Source organism: Lepidochelys kempii, chromosome 2 (assembly GCF_965140285.1).
Source record: "Lepidochelys kempii isolate rLepKem1 chromosome 2, rLepKem1.hap1, whole genome shotgun sequence".
Taxonomy (NCBI): domain Eukaryota; kingdom Metazoa; phylum Chordata; order Testudines; family Cheloniidae; genus Lepidochelys; species Lepidochelys kempii.
This window is the reverse complement of record NC_136381.1, coordinates 72,370,778-72,396,881: the sequence shown is the minus strand read 5'-3', so window position 1 is coordinate 72,396,881 and position 26,104 is coordinate 72,370,778. Positions and strand designations below refer to the sequence as shown.

The following is a 26,104-nucleotide window of genomic DNA, read 5'->3' as shown; positions in this document are numbered from 1 at the left end:
AACCTGTATTATATGCTTCTCTAAAAATACTGTGTCAGCCATGGCTGCAGCCCAGCTAACACAAAAGCCAAGGGGCAGCCCCAGAATTTTCTGAAAAAGTGCATGCATGGGCAGCATTAGCGGGTACGTGAACTGCAAACTGAGAAGACACCCCTGCATTCAGAATCCCAGTTCCCTCACAGAACATGGGCAGCTTCAAAGACCTGAAGCCTGGTGGCCTTGAAAAACATGTTCTTTCAGACCCAGTGTAATGTCTAATGGCAGGGATACTACCCCTACGACTACAAGACCATTTGAAGTAGTAACAGTTTAACAGGAATAATTTTTAATAGTGTAAATTCTTTATAATTGAATCTAGTACAAAGAGAAAAGAAATACTCTAGAAATCAGTAGACATGTGGAAACCATTTCCTGATTACACTAGTCATAAGGTGTAAAAGGTTGCATCCCTACTCCAAATTTATTTGCTGCGTATAGAAATTTGCAAGGTCAAACAAAATGGTACTATGAGACATCCTAGCCTTTGTATATGGGTGGATGTGGTTTCTGCAATATAAACTCTTTTCATTTGGTTATGACTGCATTTAATTACTTGTTCATGCAGTTATTAACAGCTCAAATGGAAAATCCTTTACTAATTGCATCGCATGCACAAATGCCTAATTGCTGCTAGATAAGTCATTACTCAGACTGGGAGAATAAAAGTGCTGGCACTGTGTCCTCTTCTGCCTTTACATACAAACTTCTGGTCCTCATTGAGCTCTGACTATTTTCTTTCCCACCCCTGAATAAACACTGGGCTCTCTTCTTCCCATCAGTTCCCACATATGGCCATATTTCAGCAAAGCACCAGAGCACATGCTTTGCTGAATAGGGATGGGATTACTCAGGTGTTCAATTGGTTTGCTCAAGAGAGGCCTCTGTTCTGGAAATACAACACAAATCTAGTTATAAAAAAACCCACCTTTTTAAAAATAACGTTAAGGCTGCCTAGGTAAAAACTCAAACATTAGGACACACTAGAACAAAGGTTACACTGTGGTATAGTTTACCTACATGCCATTTCTCAAAGAACATATAATTTTTTTCCTGCAATGTTAGACACACAATTATTTTATAATTCTTGTATTCTTACACTGCTTTCATTGTTGTGGTCCAGTATATCTTTACTGACACTTTATTATATAATTTCTCTCAGAGGTATTGTATTGTAGTAATGTCCACAGCATGCATGTACTGTGTGCTTTCTTTTTCAGTATGAGGTAGTATTCTGTGCTTAACTACAGAAACTTCATTAGCACAATGAGAAAGAAAGCATTATATAAAATATTGCTATGGAGCACTGGATTCATTGTACATTCATTCCTTCAAAATATATAGTTGTCTAATAAACTGGCTGCATAATCCAAGACAATATTACTTGATTTTGTGATTCATGGTTTACTAAGTTGTTATGAAGAAATGAGGAAGATGAGTTGGTTTACACATTATGATATCCTGAAACGATAGCCTGCATATGTTTATTAACTTACGAGACTTTTTCTTCTGGAAGACAATAAGAGACTATTGCTTCCTACTGAAATCAAAATCTTTACTTTTGTCTAAACAATCTTTTTATTATATTATTATGAAAAAATTAGATAACGAGTTTCTGCTCTAAAAACATATTGAGACAAATGGACATATGGTGAAAGGGCTTAAACTTTTTTTCAGGTTTCTGACAGCCCTCTCTCCTGAGGAGGTGCATCCTTTTACTAAAATGCTTTTTTACAATTGTTTTTCCTATAAATAAATTGTTCTCAGTAGAGAGGATTTTAAGGAGCTGACATTGTGCCTGGTGTAATGCAGTGAAATGTAACCATTAGTATATTGCTTTATCATAGTTAAGTCTGAAATGTGCAATAAAGCAGAACTCTTCTTTAAACTTCACTTCTAAGATGGCCGCATTCATTTAGGACCTGAAGAAAGTGGCAGAACCCATGAAGTTTTAGGCCCTGATTTTGCAGTTCTTAAGCAAAACTGTTCCTGAGTAAGGATTGCAAGAACAGGTCCTTAAGTGGAGAAAAAGTAAACTGATATATGTCTCTCTGACTAAGATAGAGAGAGAGATTCACTCAGCTAAATTTACTGGCAGTTCATGCCAGCATACAAAGTAACCAAATTGCCTGGAGACAGAGATATCACCAGAGGACCCATCTCTGGATGCATAAAACAGTCACAACTCCACTTGTTTGAACGAAAGGGCAGAGGTTCCCTAACTCTGTGCCAACATCTGAAAATGGGATGTGGCCAAGGTAGTCAGAGAGTGAACTGATGCAGTGGATTTCTAAAGTAGGTCCAGTTGCCAGAGTTCCAACGGGGTGCTGACACAGCTTTCCTCTTCCCTATGCCAGTTCTGCTGTATTTAGCTCGTCAAATGCAAGTGATTATTTATACGTAAATCCACATCATCTTTTTTCTGAAACTTACATTACTCTGCGTTTTACAGTGCAATAGTATTCATCCCCTCTCACTGCCAAGTACTTTGACAAATTAAAGATTTGTAATATAAAATTAATACACAAAAGCACAACCTCATGTAATTTAAGGTTGCTCTCTCTATAACATACCTAACACAAAATGACAAAAGCAAGAAATGAACATTTAAAGCATCTAACATGGCATGATGTTTACTCCTCCGCCCAGCGGGAGATGTCTCACTGCTCAAACAGCCAACAAAGAACACAGCACAACCTTCTCTGTGCCCCAGCCTTTCTCCCTATGATCTGTTCTGTACAGCTCTGGAAAATCACTCATGATTGAGAAAACAAAGATCTGTGTACAGTTGTACAGAACTCCTGATCCAACAGCTACTGCATTTCAACAGACCCTATTAATCACAAAGCATGGTAACTGTTTTGGGGGTTTTTTGTTTGTTAAAATAATAATTACATAACACCAGAGACCTCAACCCATCTTAAATTAGAGGGGCTAAACAAATCATGACACTCAGAATGTGAACATTTTTAGAGTGGGGCAATTTTGTTATTGATTATAACTTGGGAACTAACATTTTCTTGAAACTCCTCAAAATTCAGATTTACTCAGAGATGAAAATAGGGGGAAGATACACTGCGTTTTTCATATACAACAAAGACCTTGAACTTTGGGTTTAGTGGCAGAACCAAGTACAATCCTAACTATGATGGCACAACACGGACCCTACAATATATGTAACAAAAATAATATGGTAAGTAATATATAGTCAGATTCTGCTACACTTTCTTCCACTGAGTAATAATTTAAAGAACAATAGCTGCCATTTAATGGACCACTACAGTAAAGATGGTATAGGTAAAAGGAACATGATTTCAGTAGGACTGCTCACAGAACAATGTGTGTAAGAGTGACAGAATCTGGCCTTGTATTAATCTGTATATTTCATTACAATTTGTGGAACAATTGGCAGTGATAGGCGAGGTGTACTGCAGCACAATAAAGGACAAATTTCTTCTAGCTATCTTCAAATTTCTCTTAGGAGACACTGTAAACAGACAATTTCTATATTGAGCATCTGAATGTCAATTTAAAGGTTTTTTTTCTTTTTAGTGCTGATCAAAATTTCAACAGTATTGTTTACTTCATCATGTGGAAGTTGTATCCAAACCTTTGCATATATCACTTAAAATGTACGTGGAATGTTCAAAATTATTTGAAAGAAAAAATAATTAAACATGCCAAAAGAGACAATGAGTAAAAGCATATAAAAAGAATTCAATAAAAATTAAACACATGCTACTAACCAATAATTACCTCCTTAACATTTTTTCCTAGCCATTAATGAGGGCCAGAGGAGTTGAACCTGGTCATTACTTGTAAGAGCATGCTTGATCTGGATTGTTGTAACATTTGTAAATATAAAAATTATCTATTGCTGAGCTGAAAAGTTCAGCTCCAAATTGATATAGGAATATAAGGAGACAAAGCACTCTAGTGGTAAGTGCAGGAGACTTGGAGCTGAGATTTTGTTTTCATTCTTTGTTCTACCACTGACAATCTGTGTGACCTTGCACAAGTCACATAACCCTTGTTGCTCTAGTTTCCATCATGAGTATAATATTCTTTACCACTAGATCTGTGCATAGAAGAGTAATCCATTTCATGGAGAATTTCAATATTATGGCATTTGGTTTAATTCTGATTCAGAATGAAAACCAGATTCCAAAATTCCCCACAAAAGGGTATGGAGCCCTATCTTTGGGGCAGTCCACCTGGCAGGTTGTCATGGAGCTAGGCACCTTGCATCTTTGAAACCCTAGAAATCCAGGATGCAAAGGAACTGTGAGACTGGGGGGTAGACTCCCAAGGCTTCTGGGCTCTCTGCACCATATCTGCCTGGATTGTTGAGGAGCTGGGAGGGTGGATAGACACATTGGGTAGACAAGCTTTCATCAGAACTTTAAAATCTACCCCTCTCTGAAACATTGCAATTGCAACAAACTGGCAAATTTCTACAACAACAACAAGTTTCATTGGAATTTTCCCAATTAGCATTTCCACATTTGCAAAGGACTTTGTTACTCTTAGAAGTAAAATATATTATACAGTGCAACAAAACACTTAATCAGATGCTTAACTTTAGCTATCTACTTATGTCCATGACTATCTGGCAAAGTACTTAAGGACATGGATAAGTCTCTCGAAGTCAGTGGGAATTCATTCCATTTTTAATTCCATTACCTGCTTAAATGCTTTGCAGAATGAGGGCCCCAGAGAATAAAGTTGTAGAGACCACTATAGGTAAGGCTGCATAAGCACATTCATTCTAATGCCCTGTTTTAAATCACTTATAACTTTCCAACATTTGTCTAGTGAGCTGAAAAATTTCATTCTTTCTCTATGCATGAAGCTGAACTTTGAGAAGTTTGAACCAAACAATTTTGCCATATTTGAATAAAAAGGAGAGTGGAAAGATATTCTCCTGATTTTTTTTTAAAAAAGTTTGCAACTTTTTAAAATCCCTATAGGCAATCATCTCGTACAGCATCTGACTCTGAACTCCTTTTCTGAAATACCTTCTCTTTACCCATCCTAAATTGGGACCTTATCATGGGGTGTGTATGCCCCTTCTGCCATGGTCACTAGGAGGCTAGCCAGTAAGCTAGCTAGATGAGAGGAGAGGTACAGCTGCCAGAAAGGACACTAAACCTTTAAGGAGGGAACTAGATTCAAGGCATCTGAAGCTAAGAGTTTAGTAACTTTTCTTTATTTAAAAAACAAGCCAACTAAGGGGAATCACAGTCTCTTCTCATTAAGGTAGTGCAAAGATTTCCTTCTTAGGAAGAATTCTCCTCTGAAATGACACTCTCATGGCTGGATAAGGAAGCAAAAGGTGGCTGTGATTCACTCAAATGCCAAATGCAGCAAGCCCAGATGGGATTTCTTATGTTACCACTCACGCCTACAGAAAAACTCTTTAACCTTGTTGCCTCAGATACAGACATTTGTCTATGCCAATGGCAATTGCCAAATGTATTGGAGTTTAGCAGCAGAATCTCTTGTACACCCAGGCACCTCTGCATAAGTGTTACATATATTTTAAAAATCACCAGCCGAATTCCTACAGAGTATCAAGTTCAGTCAGGAAGTGGAGTTTCATTGGCCTATATTTTATATTATTGTGTAAAATACTTCTCTTTTTTAATGTATTTCCTTCTATTGCCTTTTGTCTTATAAAACATTGATGCCAAATTGTCAAATGTCATTGATTTACCAAAATGAAAACTCCTGAACTTGCAAACCTGAACACACTGAATATAAAGCTGGTCAATGTCATAGTCCAAACCTGTATGCTTAAATGTCTGCTACTGCATTTTTAAAAGAATTTGAAGTAAGGTCATTTTACTCAGTTTACTAAAGACATTTGGCCAAAGCTTGTACTCAGTTTACCATGGATTCTGTAATAGCAAACAAGCCCCTGAAAGCAAATAAAGGTGTGTGGGTATAAGCAAGAGAATGTGAGCCGGCTGTTAGTTTTTTATTTAATTCCATGCAGTCATGAAAGCATCAATTATTCTAAACAGAATGCAGGAGGGATACCCATAAAATCCTAATCCCTTAGATGTTTTCAATTGCCAACTTCTCTCCCCAAAATCCTGCATCAGACCAACCCTGTATGTGGGGGACATTCAAATATAGAAGTGACTTTTGCAGCATGACCCTCCACCCATCTTTAGTCTGGAGCTACAAACTCATGAAGAAAGTGCATAATATAGAAGATAATTTTCAAGACACAGTCCTCCAGCTCTCATATGTGTCTATGTAAATATCTGTTGCTACCCTTTAAACCCGTTTATATTAAAAGCAAAAGTACTATAACAGATTAAATAGTAATCTGTACCACAAAGTAATTGTAAAAATGTGGCATATATATTTACATTTTTTAAAAAAATATTGGCCCCAGCTTCAAAGACGACTAAAACAAATTTGATCAGTGACATTTCTTAATCCTAACATAATCATTAAATAAGAAGAAGAATATTTGGCATTTTCATAGCATTTTTCATCCTTGGGAGCTTTCATATCCATTACAAAGGTGGGTAAGTTATTATTGTCATTTTACAAATGAGGAAAATGAAACAGAGTGATTAAATGACTTGATTAAGGTTACACAGTTAATCAGTGGCAAACTGGGGAACAGACCTACAGACTCCCAGTGTCAAATCTTTTTGCTCTAACCTCTAGACAAGCTGCATCATATTCTTACTATGAGAGTTTAGAACTGTTAGATGTTCTAAACTGAACTTGGGTCATGGACTTTCATTCCAATAATAGAAGAGTATAACAACCAACTAGGTAAAATATCATGCCATTGAATATAAGGTCAAATTTTGATGGGAATTTTTCCTTACATTTTTAGACACAATATTGAGCTTTTGGAATTCAAATAAAAAAATAACAAAGTATTTATGAGGGGCCTCTTACTGCCTCCAGAAACTAGTTTCTCTAGAGAATGGTGCTGCAGCTCCTGTGTAGGTTAATGAAAGTATCCATGGATAGTGTAGTGTACATAATTTGAACATATGTAAAGCAGAATCCTATTTCAAATAAGAGGCCCTCACGCATGAAGTGAAGCTGATTGGATTGGAAGTTGCTGTGTGTACTGCATCTTGACTCAAGGGTCTATATAATTTTCTTCATCAAAAGCTAAAAGGAATGTAGCTCATCTACAAATCATTTACATAAATTTTCATTGTATACTGGTTTTTTTAGGCATGTAGTAAAACCACTTTAAATTACAAGTTTGGATACTCGAGGAATATATTACACACACTGTGAGGTGATGTTTTGCTGTGTTGCCTTTGCCTGCTTCTTTCCAGTCAAAATGATTGATACCTTTAGTAACTAAGCTACCAGCATTATGATATAAACTACAATTATTCCATTTCATCTGTCCAAGGTATTGTCTTGACACTAACTGTACTTCTTTCCAAGGTTAATCTAGTATTTTTTTTCATTTGTTTGCAACTCATAGCATTGGCTGTCCTCTTAGCACATCTTCTGAGTGAATCAAACATAACGTGTTTGTCACTTCCAGAAACAGTCAGGGTAGCTTTCTGATATGGTACATTCAATAATGTGGATGCTATCGGGTGTAACTGCTGGTATTTCCGTTTATGTCAAGTATAGAAAGTCAGGCATCCTGACATACAGTGGTACTTACAGTACAAACACGTTTATTATGATTAAGGCTATGATTATGTCACGGAGGTCACAGAATCTGTGACTTCCATGAACCTCCATGACATTTTCTGCCCTGGGGCTGGAGCTCCCAGCCTTCCCCCCATCACTCAGCTTTCAGCTACCATGGGGATGAGGCAACCCCACAGCAGCCCAGCCCCCATGGGTACCAAAGATAAAAATATCTCTCTACTCAACCTCAATTGTACCAGTACCTGCCTCTGGTACTATAACATCTATGGCTGTTCCTCTTTCTACACCTCAGGGCTCTTCTCCACTGGAAGAGTTTTATTCATCTTCATTCTCTACTCTGCATGGTAGTAGGCACCCTTCTTTGAGGAGGTCTCCCCCCCCCCCCCACCCAGACTGATTTCTGGGAGTGCCCATGGATAAAGTCCCTCTTTCCACAGATCCCATGGTCCAGAGTGATCACACAGTTCTTGGTTCCCACCTTTGTGACACCATGTGCCCTTCCCTTATGGGGCACAGGCCTGGCCCTAATAGTTTCCATGAAACCTCAGCCTATGTCATCTGCTCCATATCTGACAACTTCAGAATAAGGTCATTTCCTCCTGCATTAAGGTCATTTCCTCCTTCCTGATAGGAAGTCCCAATCATCCCTTCAGGAGCTACTTCAGTCTGATGAAAAAGAACCTCTTAACGAGGAGGAAGACCTCATGGAGGAATATGAGGATCAGCCTATTCCTCATGCCATATAATCATCAACTGACAAGGCCATGATTACATCTAACACACCCATGATAGATTATTTCAGGGCCTTCCAGCATCTCTTTACAAGAATAACAGACATTTTGGAAAAAGAAAAGGAGTACTTGTGGCACCTTAGAGACTAACCAATTTATTTGAGCATAAGCTTTCGTGAGCTACAGCTCACTTCATCGGATGCATACTGTGGAAAATGTAGAAGATCTTTTTATACACACAAAGCATGAAAAAATACCTCCCCGCTCCCCACTCTCCTGCTGGTAATAGCTTATCTAAAGTGATCACTCTCCTTACAATGTGTATGATAATCAAGTTGGGCCATTTCCAGCACAAATCCAGGGTTTAACAAGAACTTCGGGGGCGCGGGGGTAGGAAAAAACAAGGGGAAATAGGTTACCTTGCATAATGACTTAGCCACTCCCAGTCTCTATTCAAGCCTAAGTTAATTGTATCCAATTTGCAAATGAATTCCAATTCAACAGTTTCTCGCTGGAGTCTGGATTTGAAGTTTTTTTGTTGTAATATCGCAACTTTCATGTCTGTAATCGCGTGACCGAGAGATTGAAGTGTTCTCCGACTGGTTTATGAATGTTATAATTCTTGACATCTGATTTGTGTCCATTTATTCTTTTACGTAGAGACTGTCCAGTTTGACCAATGTACATGGCAGAGGGGCATTGCTGGCACATGATGGCATATATCACATTGGTAGATGTGCAGGTGAACGAGCCTCTGATAGTGTGGCTGATGTTATTAGACCCTGTGATGGTCAAACGTGCAAACGTGGGGGGGGGGTGAGAAAACCTGGATTTGTGCTGGAAATGGCCCAACTTGATTATCATACACATTGTAAGGAGAGTGATCACTTTAGATAAGCTATTACCAGCAGGAGAGTGGGGTGGGGGGAGATTTTTTTCATGCTTTGTGTATATAAAAAGATCTTCTACACTTTCCACTGAATGTATCTGATGAAGTGAGCTGTAGCTCACGAAAGCTTATGCTCAAATAAATTGGTTAGTCTCTAAGATGCCACAAGTACTCCTTTTCTTTTTGCGAATACAGACTAACACGGCTGTTACTCTGAAACCAGACATTTTGGAGATCTCCTGGAGGTCATTCAGGAGAGGTCTCCTAAATTATTTGACATTTTACACCTGGTGTCCCAAGGTCATCTAGCCAGACCCAGCCAAAGATCCCTGTCTATTTGAGCCACATCTAAGAGGTCTGATTGCAGGTACCAAGTTCTGTCTAAGGGATTAGAATAGTCATTTTAGATATCTAGCACCTGGGTCTTCGATTATAACAGCCACTCATGAAAAATCTAAGTTTCCCAGGCCCCCTAGAGCTACACCCAGGTATAAGGAGCCCACAGTGATGAATCTTCTGGGGGGAAAAGTTTATTCATCTGCCAGTTTGCACATTTGAATAGCCAATTACCAATCTTTACTGGCTAAGTATGACTTTTCTGCAAAGTGTTAACAGTAGTCTGAGAGACCAGAAATGTATTGAAAGCAATGGTTACAGAAGGCTAATTGATGGCAAAGACAGCTCCACATGTTTTGTTGGATACATCTGATGCTGAACCATCATAGAGGAGACATGGGGGGAATTCAGGGTTCATATGTAGCCCCAACAGACACAGCTGGTTACGGGAATCTGGGCTCATGTACATGAAGATGTGTGTGGACAAAAAAATCTTGAAAAACTCAAGTTACTGTAAAGTAAGTAAGCACTCTTTACATCCTCCATAATTTGCAATATTACAATGCATTTATTAGAGAGTATCAAATTATGAAGAGTAAGTAGAACAATTAATTATAATGGAAAGAAAATATTTGTTATTACCCAGAGTAAAATAATTCAGGCAATGTGTGTCTGGAAAATGTAGAACTTGGTAATTACAGCAAAACTTCTTTAATAGGAAAATATTTGTTACACACACAAAATAAAATCTAGTTAAACTTGTCTGTGCATTTATCAATGCAGGAACTTTAATTAAAGTAGTTCACATTTGCAGTAAGCGGTTTCTTATTTAACTGGAATATTTTCAAAGTCACTGTCACGGTTCCTCCCCCACTCTGAACTCTAGGGTACAGATGTGGGGACCTGCATGAAAAACCTCCTAAGCTTATCTTTACCAGCTTAGGTCAAAACTTCCCCAAGGTACAAAATATTACCCCCGTTATCCTTGGACTGGCCGCTACCACCACCAAACTAATACTGGTTACTGGGGAAGAGCTGTTTGGACGCGTCCTTCCCCCCAAAATACTTCCCAAAACCTTGCACCCCACTTCCTGGACAAGGTTTGGTAAAAAGCCTCACCAATTTGCATAGGTGACCACAGACCCAAACCCTTGGATCTGAAAACAATGAAAAAGCATTCAGTGTTTTACAAGAAGACTTTTAATAAAAAATAGAAGTAAATAGAAATAAAGAAATCCCCCCTGTAAAATCAGGATGGTAGATATCTTACAGGGTAATTAGATTCAAAAACATAGAGAACCCCTCTAGGCAAAACCTTAAGTTACAAAAAAGATACACAGACAGAAATAGTTATTCTATTCAGCACAATTCTTTTCTCAGCCATTTAAAGAAATCATAATCTAACACATACCTAGCTAGATTACTTACTAAAAGTTCTAAGACTCCATTCCTGTTCTGTCCCCGGCCAACACGACTACAGACAGACGCAGACCCTTTGTTTCTCTCCCTCCTCCCAGCTTTTGAAAGTATCTTGTCTCCTCATTGGTCATTTTGGTCAGGTGCCAGCGAGGTTACCTTTAGCTTCTTAACCCTTTACAGGTGAGAGGAGCTTTCCCCTGGCCAGGAGGGATTTCAAAGGGGTTTACCCTTCCCTTTATATTTATGACAGTCACAAAAGGGGATTTAGGTACCCACTTCCTGTTGACTTTCAATGGAAGTTAGATGCCTAAATTCCCTTTGTGCCTCTGAAAATCTCTCCAAATTACTCCAGATCAATAAATTACTTGGCCACGTTTGCTTTGTTCACGTGTTTGTTACGTTCATCAAGGAGTTAAGATCAAATTAGTGTAAAGTTTTTGGTAGGTTGTTTATCTTTTTTACATTTTCTTCCAGGCTAATGGTAAACATTTTCAAAAATGTCTAAGTCCCAGGATTTAAGAGCCTAAGGTTCAGATTTTTTTAAAGCAGTTTAGGCACATTAGCAGGCAGATAGATTACTAAATCCACTGTGTTGGCTCCACTGATGTTTTCAAAGACTCAGCTCAGGCACCCCTGGTTCCCATGCCTGTGGTGAGTTCTTGCATGAGGAAGGTCAGATGCAGACCACTGATAGGGAGGGGCAGCACAGCACACACACACAAGACAGCCAGGGGCAAAGGGAAACAGAATGAGTGTGAGAGAGAAAGAAAAGTAATTTTGGCTGCTATGACATGGGCTAATTAAAGTGTCTGACCTGGCTCAGGGGCCTAAATCCCAGAAGGTGTTCATGGCTGAGGATCCTGAGCAAAGGGAGGCATCTCTCTCTGTCCTGTCAGCCACGTGCACCTAATCAGCAACAGTTGGCTAGCTTAGATGGTTCCCAACTCAGCTCACCAGGTTCTGAAAATCCCTTTCTTAGGTGCTTAACTATCCTCACATATTCTATAGGGAGGCTAAATTTGGGGCTGAAAACTTCTTGATGAAGAGGGCGATCTAGGGGTTAGGCATAGCTCAGCTGAGCAATGCCTAAATCCTTTAAAAAATCTGGCCTGAAGCACGTAAGGATATGTCTACACCAGAATAAAAGCATGGGCATGGCAGGCCCAGGTTAGCTGATTTGGGCTTATGGGGCTTGGGCTTTGGGACTAACATTGCTGTGTAGATATTTGGGCTTGGGCTGGAGCCTGGGCTCTGGGACCCGCCCACTTCTCAGGGTCCCACAACTCGGGCTCCAGTCTGAGCCCAAACATTTACACAGAAATTTTACAGGCCTGCAGCCAAAAAGGAGTTGTGGGGGTCACCACATTATTGGATGGGGAGTTGCAGTACTGCTATCCTTACTTCTGCGCTGCTGGTGGTGGTGGCGTTACCTTCAGAGGTGGACAGCTGGAGAGTGGCAGTTGGTGGCTGGGAGCCCAGCTCTAGAGGCAGAGCCACTGCCAACAGCCACGCAGAAGGATGGCATGGGATGTTATTGTCACCCTTCCTTCCGTGCTGCTGCTGGCAGCCAACAGCTGCCGTTCTCCAGCTCTGAAGGCAACACAGAAGTGAGGGTGGCCCCATAAAATACCATGGCCTCCCTAAAACAACCTTGCAACTTCCTTTTGGGTCAGAACCCCCAATTTGAAAAACGCTGGTCTCCCCTGTCAAATCTGTACAGTCTAGGGTAAAAGCACACAAAATATCAGATTTCGCAGAGGGAGACCAGATTTCACAGTCCGTGACTTGTTTTTCATGGCCGTGAATTTGGTAGGGCCCTAATTATGGCAAGACTTTAATGGTACCTACAGGTAATGACGAACACTGTTATTGTGGGTGTCAAGTTTCCCTTCCCACTCTGAACTCTAGGGTACAGATGTGGGGACCTGCATGAAAGACCCCCTAAGCTTATTCTTACCAGCTTAGGTTAAAAGCTGCCACCACCAAAGTGTTACACAAAGAACAGGGGAAGTGCCCACTTGGAAACGTCTTCCCCCAAAATATCCCCCCAACCACTACACCCCCTTTCCTGGGGAAGGCTTGATAAAAATCCTCACCAATTTGCATAGGTGAACACAGACCCAAACCCTTGGATCTTAAGAACAATGAAAAAGCAATCAGGTTCTTAAAAGAAGAATTTTAATTGAAGAAAAAAAGTAAAATAATCACCTCTGTAAAATCAGGATGGTAAATACCTTACAGGGTAATCAGATTCAAAACATAGAGAATCCCTCTAGGCAAAACCTTAAGTTACAAAAACAGGAATATACATTCCGTTCAGCACAACTTATTTTATCAGCCATTTAAACAAAGCAGAATCTAATGCACATCTAACTAGATTGCTTACTAATTCTTTATAGGAGTTTTGCATTCCTGCTCTGGTCCCAGCAAAAGCATCACACAGACAGAGAGAACCCTTTGTTTTTCCCCCACTCCAGCTTTGAAAGTATCTTGTCTCCCCATTGGTCATTTTGGTCAGGTGCCAGCTAAGTTATCTTAGCTTCTTAACCCTTTACAGGTGAAAGGGTTTTTCCTCTGGCCAGGAGGGATTTAAATGTGTTTACCCTTCCCTTTATATTTATGACAGGGGTTACTCTATAGAAGTTGAATTTAGGAACAAAACCCATAGGGATCAAAATCTTTGTACATCATCTGTTATATGGCTATGCCTACACAGACAGTGGCATGTAGAGTACAGACACTATATGTGTAGCTACATGCCACAGTGAAAAGCTCTAGTAGGGGGAAGGCAGGGGGGAAAAGCTCTGGTTGTTGCTTGCACCTTTCATCACTGCCTCCCCCTGCTAGAACTTTCCTCCACTGCGTCCCCCCTTCCCCACAACCTTTCCCCACTGCTGGAACCTTTCACTGTGGTATGTAAAGTCTCTGACATCAGGGATGCAGCAGGACACCACACTGCTAAAAACAGCAGTGTAGATGTGGGAGGCACTGCTAGGGCATGTAGGAGCCGTGTAGGGTATGCACCCTGTGGGTTCAGGTGTGTAGGGCACTCTCTTCTACTCACCTAAGCCATGTCTGACCATCTACACTGCTATTTATATCCATGCTAACTGGGGATCTAGGGTCTGTACTCTACTCACTGCAGTAAGTGTAGATGTAGCTTATGTTTAATATACCCGCTCTTGTTAAAAGTGCTTTAAGATAGATAAGTGTCCAATAATTGTATTGAATATTTTGGAACAGCTGGAATATTCCTCTTCCAACTCTCTTTCCCTGAATAAGGATGAACCCAGAAGACAGAGGATACCAAAACTTTTGTGGGGAGCCTTTGCTTTGAGACTCATGACATTTTGGAGTCAGGGTGAACCAAAAATAAACTGAGCAGCTGCTGGCAAATTTTTGACAGTGTTAAATATGCTTTGATAACAAAGCTGTGGGAACTGCCTGTTCAAGACTTGCAGAGTGTTTAATATCTGCTTGATAAACTGGTGAGGGGGTTGATACTGTGGTAAAGTACTTTTTTCTTTTTTAAGTTTACCCACTGAAGTGCTTCTTTCAGCTTTATGTGTGGATGTTTATTTAGATGAGATTATAAACTTTGGCGGAAACACGTTCTCTAGTGATTCATCTTATGTTCCCATAAAATGTCATGCATTACATTGGAGTAGTGTAAATGTTATGTTCTGGTTTGGGGACCTGGCTGGCTTTGCCGTTGATGTCTAGTTGACAATATGGTTTATCCTTTAATGTTTGAATTGCATTTTTCTCATTTCCTCTAAGACACAGAGGCAATTGGCAGTAAGATGGTTTAGGAGAGAGAAAAATAAACTCTAAAATCAATTCTAAAGTTTCATCTAAGAATGCAGATGGTAGAGTTGCAAGATTTGCTCCCTTTAAGCTTGTTCTGAAAGTATACACACACACGAATGGATGGATTTACTCTTCTTTACAGGAACAGCTAAGTCTCTTGCACATTCAGATTCTCCCATAGTTGGAAGTGTTGTGCTTTGGGCTTTTGGTGCTACTAAAATAGAAGTAGCAGCTAGCCATGACATCTAAATTCCCCATGATTCCATGGGCTTAGTGTGCGCTTATCTCTACTTTTTAACGTGCGTTTTTAGGAGGGGTAGGTATTTGCTATTTATTAGATCAATGTAGCTTGAATGACTTCAAGGACTGAGAGCTGTTCTCATGTTGTTAGACATTTTGATGCTTCCCAAAAGTTATTTTTACCCAAATATAAATATTACACAAAGGTTACACTTAAAATTAAGGTTTGTGAATTTCTAAAAATAGAGATTGTTTTCCATTGATTCTGTAAAGTTCAGAAAGAAAGTTGCATGTATTGTAATTTCTATAAGCTTGGACAATTGTTTCACTCAATCCAATATACTGAGTTAAGGAATTCTCCTTTCATTCACAACAGTTAGACACTGGTATCACTCCATTAACTTCAGTGGAGTTGCTCCTGATTTACACCAGTGTAATCTGGAGGACAATATCTCACAAGTGTTTCACATGTCATCCACAATGCCTTTTATTGTTGCATTTATTTAGTATATTTATTAATCAATTATTTATTCATTTTTATAGATAAAAAAAATCAACAGGAATTTTCCCGTAAACCAGCAGGTAAGAAAGAGAAACATTTGGAAAATTAATAATTTGCATAGCATCTGTGTTGGAATTGTTTTGTTGCTCTGTTTTGTTTTGTTTTTTTTCAGAGAAGATAGGGATGCTAGCTCTTAATCGGCTTCCTTTACACTAGATCATTGAAATGAAGGGATGTTGAGGTGTTCAAGAAAAGAAGGATTTTGTCCATTGTTTCCAAAATGCATCTACGTTTGTTTCTACTTTTATAATGAAAAGAGGAGTGGGATTATTATATTCTATATACTAATATATTGTGTCTTGAGAATGAAGACATTCTGAAAAATTCTCCTCTTTGGTGACACTTTAATTTTTAAAGCTGACCTGGATTTTTAAAAGAATTTTCCCTCCCTCTCACTCTTCCTAAAAGATTGTTAATCATCCACAGAAGTAGAGAATGCATTTGCACCATAAGTATCTATAAGAAATCTGTTTGCACTGAAGATGTCAATTCACCTTGAGCTTCTTCAAGAACAGCTACTGTAAAATCACTTAGTATTCAGTAGCATAAAGGCTGCTGCTGACTGATCTGAAAATAAGGAAAGACAAAATTGCTTAGTAAACAAAAGATAACTAGCAAGTTAAGGTTTTAATGATCGGGATTTTTTTTTCTGAATTCATCACTCAACTTTAATTACCAATCAACAAAAATAATACAAATATAAATAATAAATATAATGGTTCAGCAAGCTAGTACATACGTATGCAATGCTTTCTGCTATTCTGGACCTCCTGGCACCAGTGATTAGAATGGCATTTGGTTCCTCTTCATTAGAGTTTCATTGGCTTAAAAATAACTTTCTTGACTTGAGTAGCTTGTTGGGCATGCTATCTATAAAGGAGTCTGCAATTAATTCATTCTTCCCTCAGGACTTACTATAGAGAATTTCAGGGAAGACAGCCAAAATATCAATTTGAAAGGAGGTAGACAGATTAGAGAATTTCATATATAGAAAGAAAATAATTTACTGATCTATGAGGATGCAGGAATTTGGGAGATCAGTGATTTCAAAATCAGATGTCCTTCCTGGCTTGATTTGAACTGAAGATAAATATTGTGTGGTCTTAATTGAATAGTGTATATCTGTTTGGTGAGGAAAAGATTCCAGTAACACACAGATTTAGGGCTAATTTCTGTCTTCTAATATATAGCTGGCACCAGCATGAACTTCAGAGAAGGATCAAGCCATTTTGTTGTTCCATTAACCTCACATTATTTATCTGCTAATTAAATTACAGTCTTGTGTACCTTTGTCATTGCCACATTTATTTTAGTAAAATGAGTTATTGTCTATCTGAAGTTGACTAACTATGGGGATACAGGAACTAACTGGTTTGTTTTATGAAAGTACATTATTAATGTGCCCATGTAATAAGAAACCTTGAACTCTGAAATTGTTCTGACTGGGAAATTAGTTTGGGGGATTTTCTTAACAATATCATATTTTAGCTATAGTGATTAGCTCAAACTTTGTATATTTTTATTTGTTTAGTATGCAAACACTTTCAGGGAAATAGCTTCCTCATTTTTTATGTCCAATTAAAAACCCATGAACACGTAAGGTGCTATATAGTAAACAATAACAGAAACTAGGATAGGGCTCTAAACGGCTTACTTTAATACATGTGAACAGCTTTACACACATGAAGTCCCAATGAAGCAAATAGGTCTACTCAGGTGAGTAAAATTACACATGCTTGCCCTGAGCCCATATTGATCAGCTATTCTAATTTAAACATCTTTATCTGACTTCTATTGCAAATAAACCGGCTGACAAACAAGTTATGGAGAATATTCTATTTTACTATTACAAATAAGGAATGGCTTGTATGAGTATTTGGCTATCAAAATCAGTTGCAAAATTCAAAAATATTTGGCTGAATATATAAAGATTGTTTGAATGAGATTCAAAAAGATATTGCTGGTTTTTCCATACGGAGGCATTTACTTTCTCATCAATATCCTCCTTTGCTAAAATTTCAGCTACTAAAATAACTGACTTTATTAATTTTAGACATTATTAATGCTTCAGATGTGCATACATTAGTTGGCTTTTTCATCTATGTTGATCTGGGTGTATAGAAGCTTCATACAGAATTTTCCCTTGGCAGTGAAATTTGCAAATGTATTAGGTGTTTGTTTTTTCATAGTGCAAAAATATGGACCAAAATGTGCACTTTTTTTAAATATAGACTCTGAATCTCATCTAAAGAGACTGAGTTGATGCCACAACTTTACTTTGTAAAAACTAGAAGGGGGAGAGGGGATTGAACAGGTCATTGTCACTGAAAGTGATTAAATATATTTATATTAGACTATCATTTTATAAAAGCTATAGCTAAAATAGCATTAGCCCTTTTTGAGCTAAACAGCTAGCCAAAAATTTGGGGTCTCTTAGGTTGTTCCAGTTAGGCAGAGAAATTGGTGCAATTCTTTGATGCTGTTCTGTTTATTTACAAAGAATGTGCAAAGTCCACAGACGGAATCAAACAGCAAAAAACTTGCTTTTATCGCAGCACCAGAAACACTCTTTTCAGCTTGCCCCTCTGACCCCAAAACCTCACCTTCTACGGTCAGACATTATGTTTTCAGCAGGTCCTTCAACCTGTCTGTCTCTCTCTTTTTCATTCTCTGTATTCTGCTCAGGTTAAAAAAACTTAACTGTCAGGGTAGTTAAGCACTGGAACAAAATGGTGACAGGCGTTGTGGAATCTCCATCACTGGAGGTTTTGAAAACATATTAGACAAACACCTCTCAGGAATGGTCTAGTTATTATTTATTCCTGCCTGCTGAGGTCCTACTGAGGTCCCTTCCAGTCCTACACTTCTATGATTCTATGATGGAAAAGGGTCAGAGGAATAGGATGTGTCCTTAAGGGGCTGGGTGTTAGGAAGGTTCTGCGAAATGGGGAGAATAAAGTTAGGGGAGGCTGAGGAAGGAGAATATAAAAGTAGTGTGGTGATGGCTGTAAAGAAAATACCACTGTAAAATAAGCACAATCTTAGAACCGAATGATATATTTTTATTTTCTCGGAACCCTAACCATTCTCCATATCTAATGCTATCTAATAAAATAAATACAAGTAATTGAAGAAAAACCTAGATTTAAATTACAGTTTCATACATTTTGTGCGGAAATCCCTTCAATGGAAAGAGGATCAGGCCCTTTATCAGATAGGCAGGAAGGTTAGAATATCTCAGGGTGATAGCCAAGGGCTTCTATATTTGACCTGATCCTCCTTGGCAGGAAACACAGATGTCACCTTTTCTTGGAGCTCATCACTGTTTTGCAGCTGTTGTATGAAGCACTGACAATGTCAGCTCCTGAGAGAGATAGGAGGCTAGAGTGAGTTCAAAAAAGTAACACTGACTTCTTTGTTGACCCTTACAACACTGCAGACTAATATACTTTTTTTTCCTCGGTAAAAGGACATGTAGTGTATATCCATTTGTGGGTCCTGATCTCATACACTACCCCTTCATGAGTACCCCAACCCTCCTGTATGTTGTTCATCCTAATAAGTCTGTAACTTCTTGCCAATGGACAAATCTCAATCTGAAATCTACCTCACAGCCTGCCAGAGACCTCCTGGATTAGAGATCTGAAACAGACCTTCCTACCAACCTCCCTTCTTGGCAAGGGGAGCCAAATTCACCTGCCTCCCAGCTGCTGGAGATCTTGCTGCTAATTCTGGGTATGTTCCCTCACCAGCTATTGGGACTCTCAGTTTTCATTTGTGATCCACATGGAACGTGCATCATGATTGGAGAGTTAACAGGGTGTTGAGATATTGTTCAGATGAGAATTAGTTTTAAAATGGAATTAGGGTTTAGATTTAAGGCTGAATCATAGCTAGCGGCTGAGTTTGGATTCAATGGTAACATATTCAGTGTTGCCAAGTGAAATTTTTGACTGAAAATTTCAGAGACCTGGCACCTTCTTAAAGAGTGAAACTTTCAAAATCCTTTGTTCTCATGAATTTTCAGCTGCACCCAAACTTTTCTAGTTTTGTATCCATCCTAGATCCATTCTAATACCAGTGAGAGAGGGCTTGCATTCATGGTTTTGAATCTAATCATCCTTGAAAATTATAAAGGGCTGGATTCAAAGTTAGTTTTGCCCCATATTGGATTAAAATCTAGCAGTTTCTCCCCCAATTTTAAATGTATACTACATTTTTTTTATATCTCATGCGTTAAAATTACTCTGGATTATTTACATGATGCTAAAACACAGGCAGTACCATGTTAATCATGAAACAGGTGTCCCTTCTTCTGCCCATTTGTAAATACTCTCCAATTGGTAATTCAAGGATTCATCACGCTTTTCTGAAGATAGTAACCTGATCAGTATTCCCTTCTTTTTTTGAGGATCATATTTATAGACAAGCTAAGGGAACATTTCAGTAGCTTTCTGAGCAGTTATTACATTATTGTAAAGTACTTTGGAGGATCACTTTGAGTGTTAAAAGTGCTATGCACGTAAAATCAAGTCTTAATCTATTTTATATCTACCTACCGGACAGTTTGCAAAGAAATACCTGAACTAATCTGCATTGCTGCAATTTTTTTATAATCTCAGTTTTTAAACTTATTTTCTCTTAATTACAAAAAAATATTGTACAACTCCTCAAAGATCAAGAGACTTAAGCACAGGTAAGAAGAAAATGCTTGTGTCTTTAAAGGACAGCCCTGTGCTGTGGATGGTAGAGAACTGTGCAGGCTCCAAGGGAAGACTGGGGAGAAATTTAGTCTCCGGTACAGAATTTCCCATTTTCTTGGAGCAGGAAAGCATCCCTCCTTGTGCTCTGTGGAGCACATGGGGTTACACAGGCTGTACCACACTAAAATGGGGCACATTTGCTCACCCCAGTATGTCCAACCTCTTTGATGGTGCAGTGCAACCTTTGAGGTGTGCAAGGGAAGAGTCTGCGCTCAGGAGAGTGCAGAGGCTGTGCTGTGCAAGGAGATGGTGACTCCTTGGGTTCCCCTTACTGCACTCCCACACAGAGAAGTAGCTATAATATTTGGTTAGGTTTGTACAATATTTGGTTATATTCTGCTGTGGATTTCCTTTACATACCCTCAGACTTGTGTGCCTTCACCCCCCCGCGTAACCTTGGGGGTAAATTCAATATCAGGGAGTATATTATAATCAGCTGAGTAATTTTCTATGTTATTGATTTACTTCTACATTAAATTTCACTCTCACCAGTACATTATGATCATCACCCTTCTGTGCTATAGAGGCAAAGCACAAATTGCAATTACATGGTATTAGTGATGAGCTGACCCACTTAAAAAGAAAACGATATGTACATGAGACGCTGCTATTGAGTGATATAATTGATACTCTGTTTAGAGGAAATAGCCAAGATTAACCTTTTATAAGTAAAACAGATAACTGCTCTTTAAGTAATTATACTGAAGAAAATAGCACTGGAATATACTGTTCAATATTTGCACATTGTGCTTACACACTACATGAATGTTTCTTTCTGTTTTAAGAGGCAAATTTCTGTAGCAGGTGAAAATTCATCCAGTCATCCAAAAACTGCTGGAGCTTTACCATTCTTTCTGCTATATTGCCATTCCATTAGCCATTTCATTAGCCACCAAAAATGCCAGCTTCAGGAAGAAATAAAGGGACCTTTACACCAGTCATAAAGGTGAATGTCATTACTTGGACAGGTTGATAGGTTAACATCTGTTTGAGTGATAGTCATCTGTGCTGAAACATACAAATGTTTTGCTTGTGGGATTATAACCTCCCAAAAGACATCACTTTTATAATATTTTAAAAAGTGAAATGATGGAACAGGATGTTCTGCTAAAAAGTGAGATGTTACTCAAATAAAATACCCTTAATATGGTTCTAGCAGCACATGGGAGACCGTGTTTATTTTCTGCCTCATTTGGGGTTTTCGACTTTGCAGGTCTATTGAGTTAATTATTTTTCAATACATCATAATTGTTGCTCCTCAGAATTGCCACTCTGAATCTCATGACTGACAGTTAATGAACTTTCAGGTCCTATGGTACATCTGTACTATCACCATCTGTTGTCACAGTGAAGTTTTTGATCGGGTTTATTTGAGGGGGAAGAGTCTGTAATGAAGCTCCTATTGTCAAGTGTTTATTAAAACTCTGAGGGGAAGCTGAATTCGTGCTGTTGAATTAAGCAGAAATGCACAATACGGTGTAAATTCTGCGGTGATCATTGCCTTCTATTACATTGTCAGCCTTACATGCAACTAGGCATAGATTACTCCATGACTTAAGGCCTAGAAATTCTTATATTGATTAAGTATTTACATTTCACTTGAACAAAAAAGGAAATATACATATATTTAAAACTTACACCCCTCTTTCTCTCCATGGAGGAGATGGGCTGTAAAGTAGAAGAAAAGATGTCTTTATTAGAGTAGGTTTGTAAACACCAACAAATGTTATTTGTCGGTATGTCTTTTAAAGAAAAAAGTATTAGATGTTGTATATTGGCGTTGTTAAGTCTTCAATGAAGTTGGATGCTTTCATTGGAAGTGTAAATAGTACAATGACAGGCCCATTACAAATGACTAAGACAAATAAAGGATTTCTATTTTTTTCTAAAAAGTGATATTTGGAAGATGTTTGAGCCAACAGTTGATAGTGTGAGCAGCATTTGGTAAAGCAACAAATGTTCACTTATGATTTTAATAGTTTTACGTTTGCATTCTGGTCACTTACATTTTATTGTTAGATTTTGTTTTTTTAACTCCCATCAAAACAGGCACTGAAGCAGGCCTGTTTCACAAAGAAATAATGTTGTGCAAGCAGAGCATTTGTCTACAAACAGATGTCCTAAATGATGGCCATGTGGTGGACCTCTCTGTCCTCACACAAGGTGCCGAAAAGAGGTGACTAACCCAAAACATGAACTTGTCACAATAACACTTCAACTTAAAAGGCAGGTTTCTCCATTATATCTAGGCATATTTAGAAAGGCCAAATATGGGGACAACACCCAACTCTCTGTAAAGCTCAACTTAATAAACTCAGCTTAGAGCGTATTTACCAGATGTGGATTTGTTCTTTATGATCATTTTCGAATTTTCAGCTGAAGATGATGTTAGAACTAAAGTCACTGTAACCACTTATTGTGATGCCTTCTTTACTGCATGGAGCGAGAGTCTAAAAGTTCCCAAGGATAATATTATTTTTATTAGACAAGAATGAAAATCTTCAATAAGTCTACACAAATATTATTTCTTGGGGAATTGTGTCAATTAAATAAACTAATTGGAACCAATTAAGCAGATACTTTAACTAGTAGTATCTGCTCTTGAAGAAACACATGGGACTCCAAGAACCTTTTGAAGTTATTTTTAATTACAATTTACCGGGGGGGGGGGGAGTGGGAGGGAATGTCTACAATGGCATCTTATTTTTTTCATTCCCTGTCTTATATGTGCTCAGATAGTTGGATTGCACCTTCTATAATATTGTGGCGTCTATGAAAACCTAATCTGTCACTTCCCTTCCTAACGCCTAAAAATATAGCACTGCACAGCTTTACCTATCACAGTCAACTATTGATGTTCCTCTTTTCTTTAACAAGTGGGACAAGAAATACAATTGTGAGAGATTTGTGTAATTGTAGGCAGTGCACCTGTCACGGTTCCTCCACCACTCTGAACTCTAGGGTACAGATGTGGGGACCTGCATGAAAAACCTCCTAAGCTTATCTTTACCAGCTTAGGTCAAAACTTCCCCAAGGTACAAAATATTACTCCCGTTATCCTTGGACTGGCCGCTACCACCACCAAACTAATACTGGTTACTGGGGAAGAGCTGTTTGGACGCGTCCTTCCCCCCAAAATACTTCCCAAAACCTTGCACCCCACTTCCTGGACAAGGTTTGGTAAAAAGCCTCACCAATTTGCTTAGGTGACTACAGATCCAGACCCTTGGATCTTAAGAACAATGAACAAGCCTCCCAACACTTGCACCCCCCCTTTCCTGGGAAATGTTGGATAAAAAGCCTCACCAATTTGCATAGGTGACCACAGACCCAACCCTTGGATCTGAGAACAATGAAAAAGCATTCAGTGTTTTACAAGAAGACTTTTAATAAAAAATAGAAATAAAGAAATCCCCCCTGTAAAATCAGGATGGTAGATATCTTACAGGGTAATTAGATTCAAAACCATAGAGAACCCCTCTAGGCAAAACCTTAAGTTACAAAAAAGATACACAGACAGAAATAGTTATTCTATTCAGCACAATTCTTTTCTCAGCCATTTAAAGAAATCATAATCTAACACATACCTAGCTAGATTACTTACTAAAAGTTCTAAGACTCCATTCCTGTTCTGTCCCTGGCCAAGACGACTACAGCCAGACACAGACCCTTTGTTTCTCTCCCTCCTCCCAGCTTTTGAAAGTATCTTGTCTCCTCATTGGTCATTTTGGTCAGGTGCCAGCGAGGTTACCTTTAGCTTCTTAACCCTTTACAGGTGAGAGGAGCTTTCCCCTGGCCAGGAGGGATTTCAAAGGGGTTTACCCTTCCCTTTATTTTTATGACAGCACCCCATTGGATAGGGCACTGGATTGGGACTAAGGTGACCTGGTTTGTACTCCCAGCTCTGCCATTGGGCTGCTTGGTGAATTAGGGCAAGTGATTTCACCTATTTTTGCCTTAATTTCCACAATGGTAAAAGGAAAATAATGCTACCTACCTCCTTTGGTAAAGTGCAAGGAGATCCACAGATTAAATGCTATCAAAAAGTTAATATTATTCTTTTCAGAGTAACAGCCGTGTTAGTCTGTATTCGCAAAAAGAAAAGGAGTACTTGTGGCACCTTAGAGACTAACCAATTTATTAGAGCATAAGCTTTCGTGAGCTACAGCTCACTTCCTCAGATGCATCTGAGCTTATGCTCTAAAAAATTGGTTAGTCTCTAAGGTGCCACAAGTACTCCTTTTCTTTTTGCGAATATTATTCTTATCATTATTTTAATACCAGGAGCAGAAACTCAGTAGACACTAGACATTTTATTGGTGTATCCTTTTCACACTGTGGCATATTTAAACTTCATCATCTAATTGAGATAAAATATTTATTCCATTTTTCATTTTCTTAATATCTTTTATAAAATATTTGGCATCATTTTATTGTATCATCATATTAAAATATTGATCATCTGAATTAAATCTCTTCAGTCTGGTGCCTAGAACGTACAAATATACAGCTGCCTACAAATAATAGTGTTGTTTTTCCTGGGAGGCCAGGGAAGAAAATCTATTAAGGCCCTATATCAATGCACTTTTAAAGTCCTAGTTATTGATCTCTTAATGAAATACTGCATTTACAATCCTAACTATAGTTTTATCTAGCTAAACAATGTCTTTCTCCTTCTGCGTATGTATGTTTTACATAGCACAGAAATTAGAAACTTCTCAGTAGACAAGAAAAAAAACAGTTTGTGTAGTCTGTATATGTGTATAAAAACGACACATTGTCAAGCTTACACAGTTAGGCAGGCCAAAGGCAGAAAAAGTTAAAGTTCAGGCTGAAGGCAGTCTTAACCCTGCATGAGTGTAGGGGTTTTTTGGGGTGGAGGCATTGCCACCCCCCCTCCCACAACAGGGCTGGCCTTATGCAGGGGTGCTATGGTCGGGGGATGCCGTGGTCAGGGGGGCAAGGCTCAGTGCTGCAGCAGCCCCCCCCTCCCCCCAACTTCCTCCTCCTCCCCCCACAGCCGCTCGGGGTGCTGGCTGGATTGGCGGTGGCCGGTGGAGCCCACGTTGCTGTGTGTGTCCGTGTGGTGAGGGAAAGCGGGAGCCTGGCATGCAGCATCCCCTTGGCAGCAGCAATAGCCCCAGCAGGAAGGCAGCAGCACTGAGTGACACCATCAAGTCCAGCTGTGGCAGCCTGTGCCAGAGTGGCTGCAGCTCCTGGGCTTAGGTCTATGCAGCAGCGGCGGTTGGGGCTCCTGTCCCCCACCCAGCACTAGCCCCCCTCCAGATATAACAGTCAAGCTATGCCTATGAGTATATGATTCCTAAAGTAATATGGTAGGCAGTAGAAATACTTATTGTAATGTTGGTTTATGGAGTAACTGCAGAACAAAACAAAGCTGAGAGGCAATAATTAGTAAAGATATCCCAAGTGGAACTGACATTAAAAATAATAGACTAGCTAAACAAATACTATGTAAAAGATTTTTTTTTAAAAGTCACTCTCAATTCATAATGTGCTACATAAAACTTTTTGTCCCTTTTAAGCAGTTACTGCTAGTAACAGAGACTGTAACAGGAATGTCATTTACCGAGCAATAAATATGTTGTATAGGTTTAGCACACAGAAGAACATTTGGTTTATATATTCTTGGGCAAAGATT

The 26,104-nt window shown here is 38.9% G+C and overlaps 1 protein-coding gene across 14 annotated transcripts in view; it reads left to right on the top strand.

The window, feature by feature from the left end:
• The window catches only part of SNTG1 (syntrophin gamma 1), a 525,702-nt gene that overhangs the window by 402,230 nt on the left and 97,368 nt on the right, over positions 1-26,104 (top strand). For all 14 annotated transcript variants that reach the window (XM_073331218.2, XM_073331225.2, XM_073331233.2 and 11 more), the window contains one exon: positions 15,661-15,699. In XM_073331218.2, the coding sequence (XP_073187319.1) occupies positions 15,661-15,699 (39 nt within the window). The remainder of the gene's footprint in view (positions 1-15,660; positions 15,700-26,104) is intronic.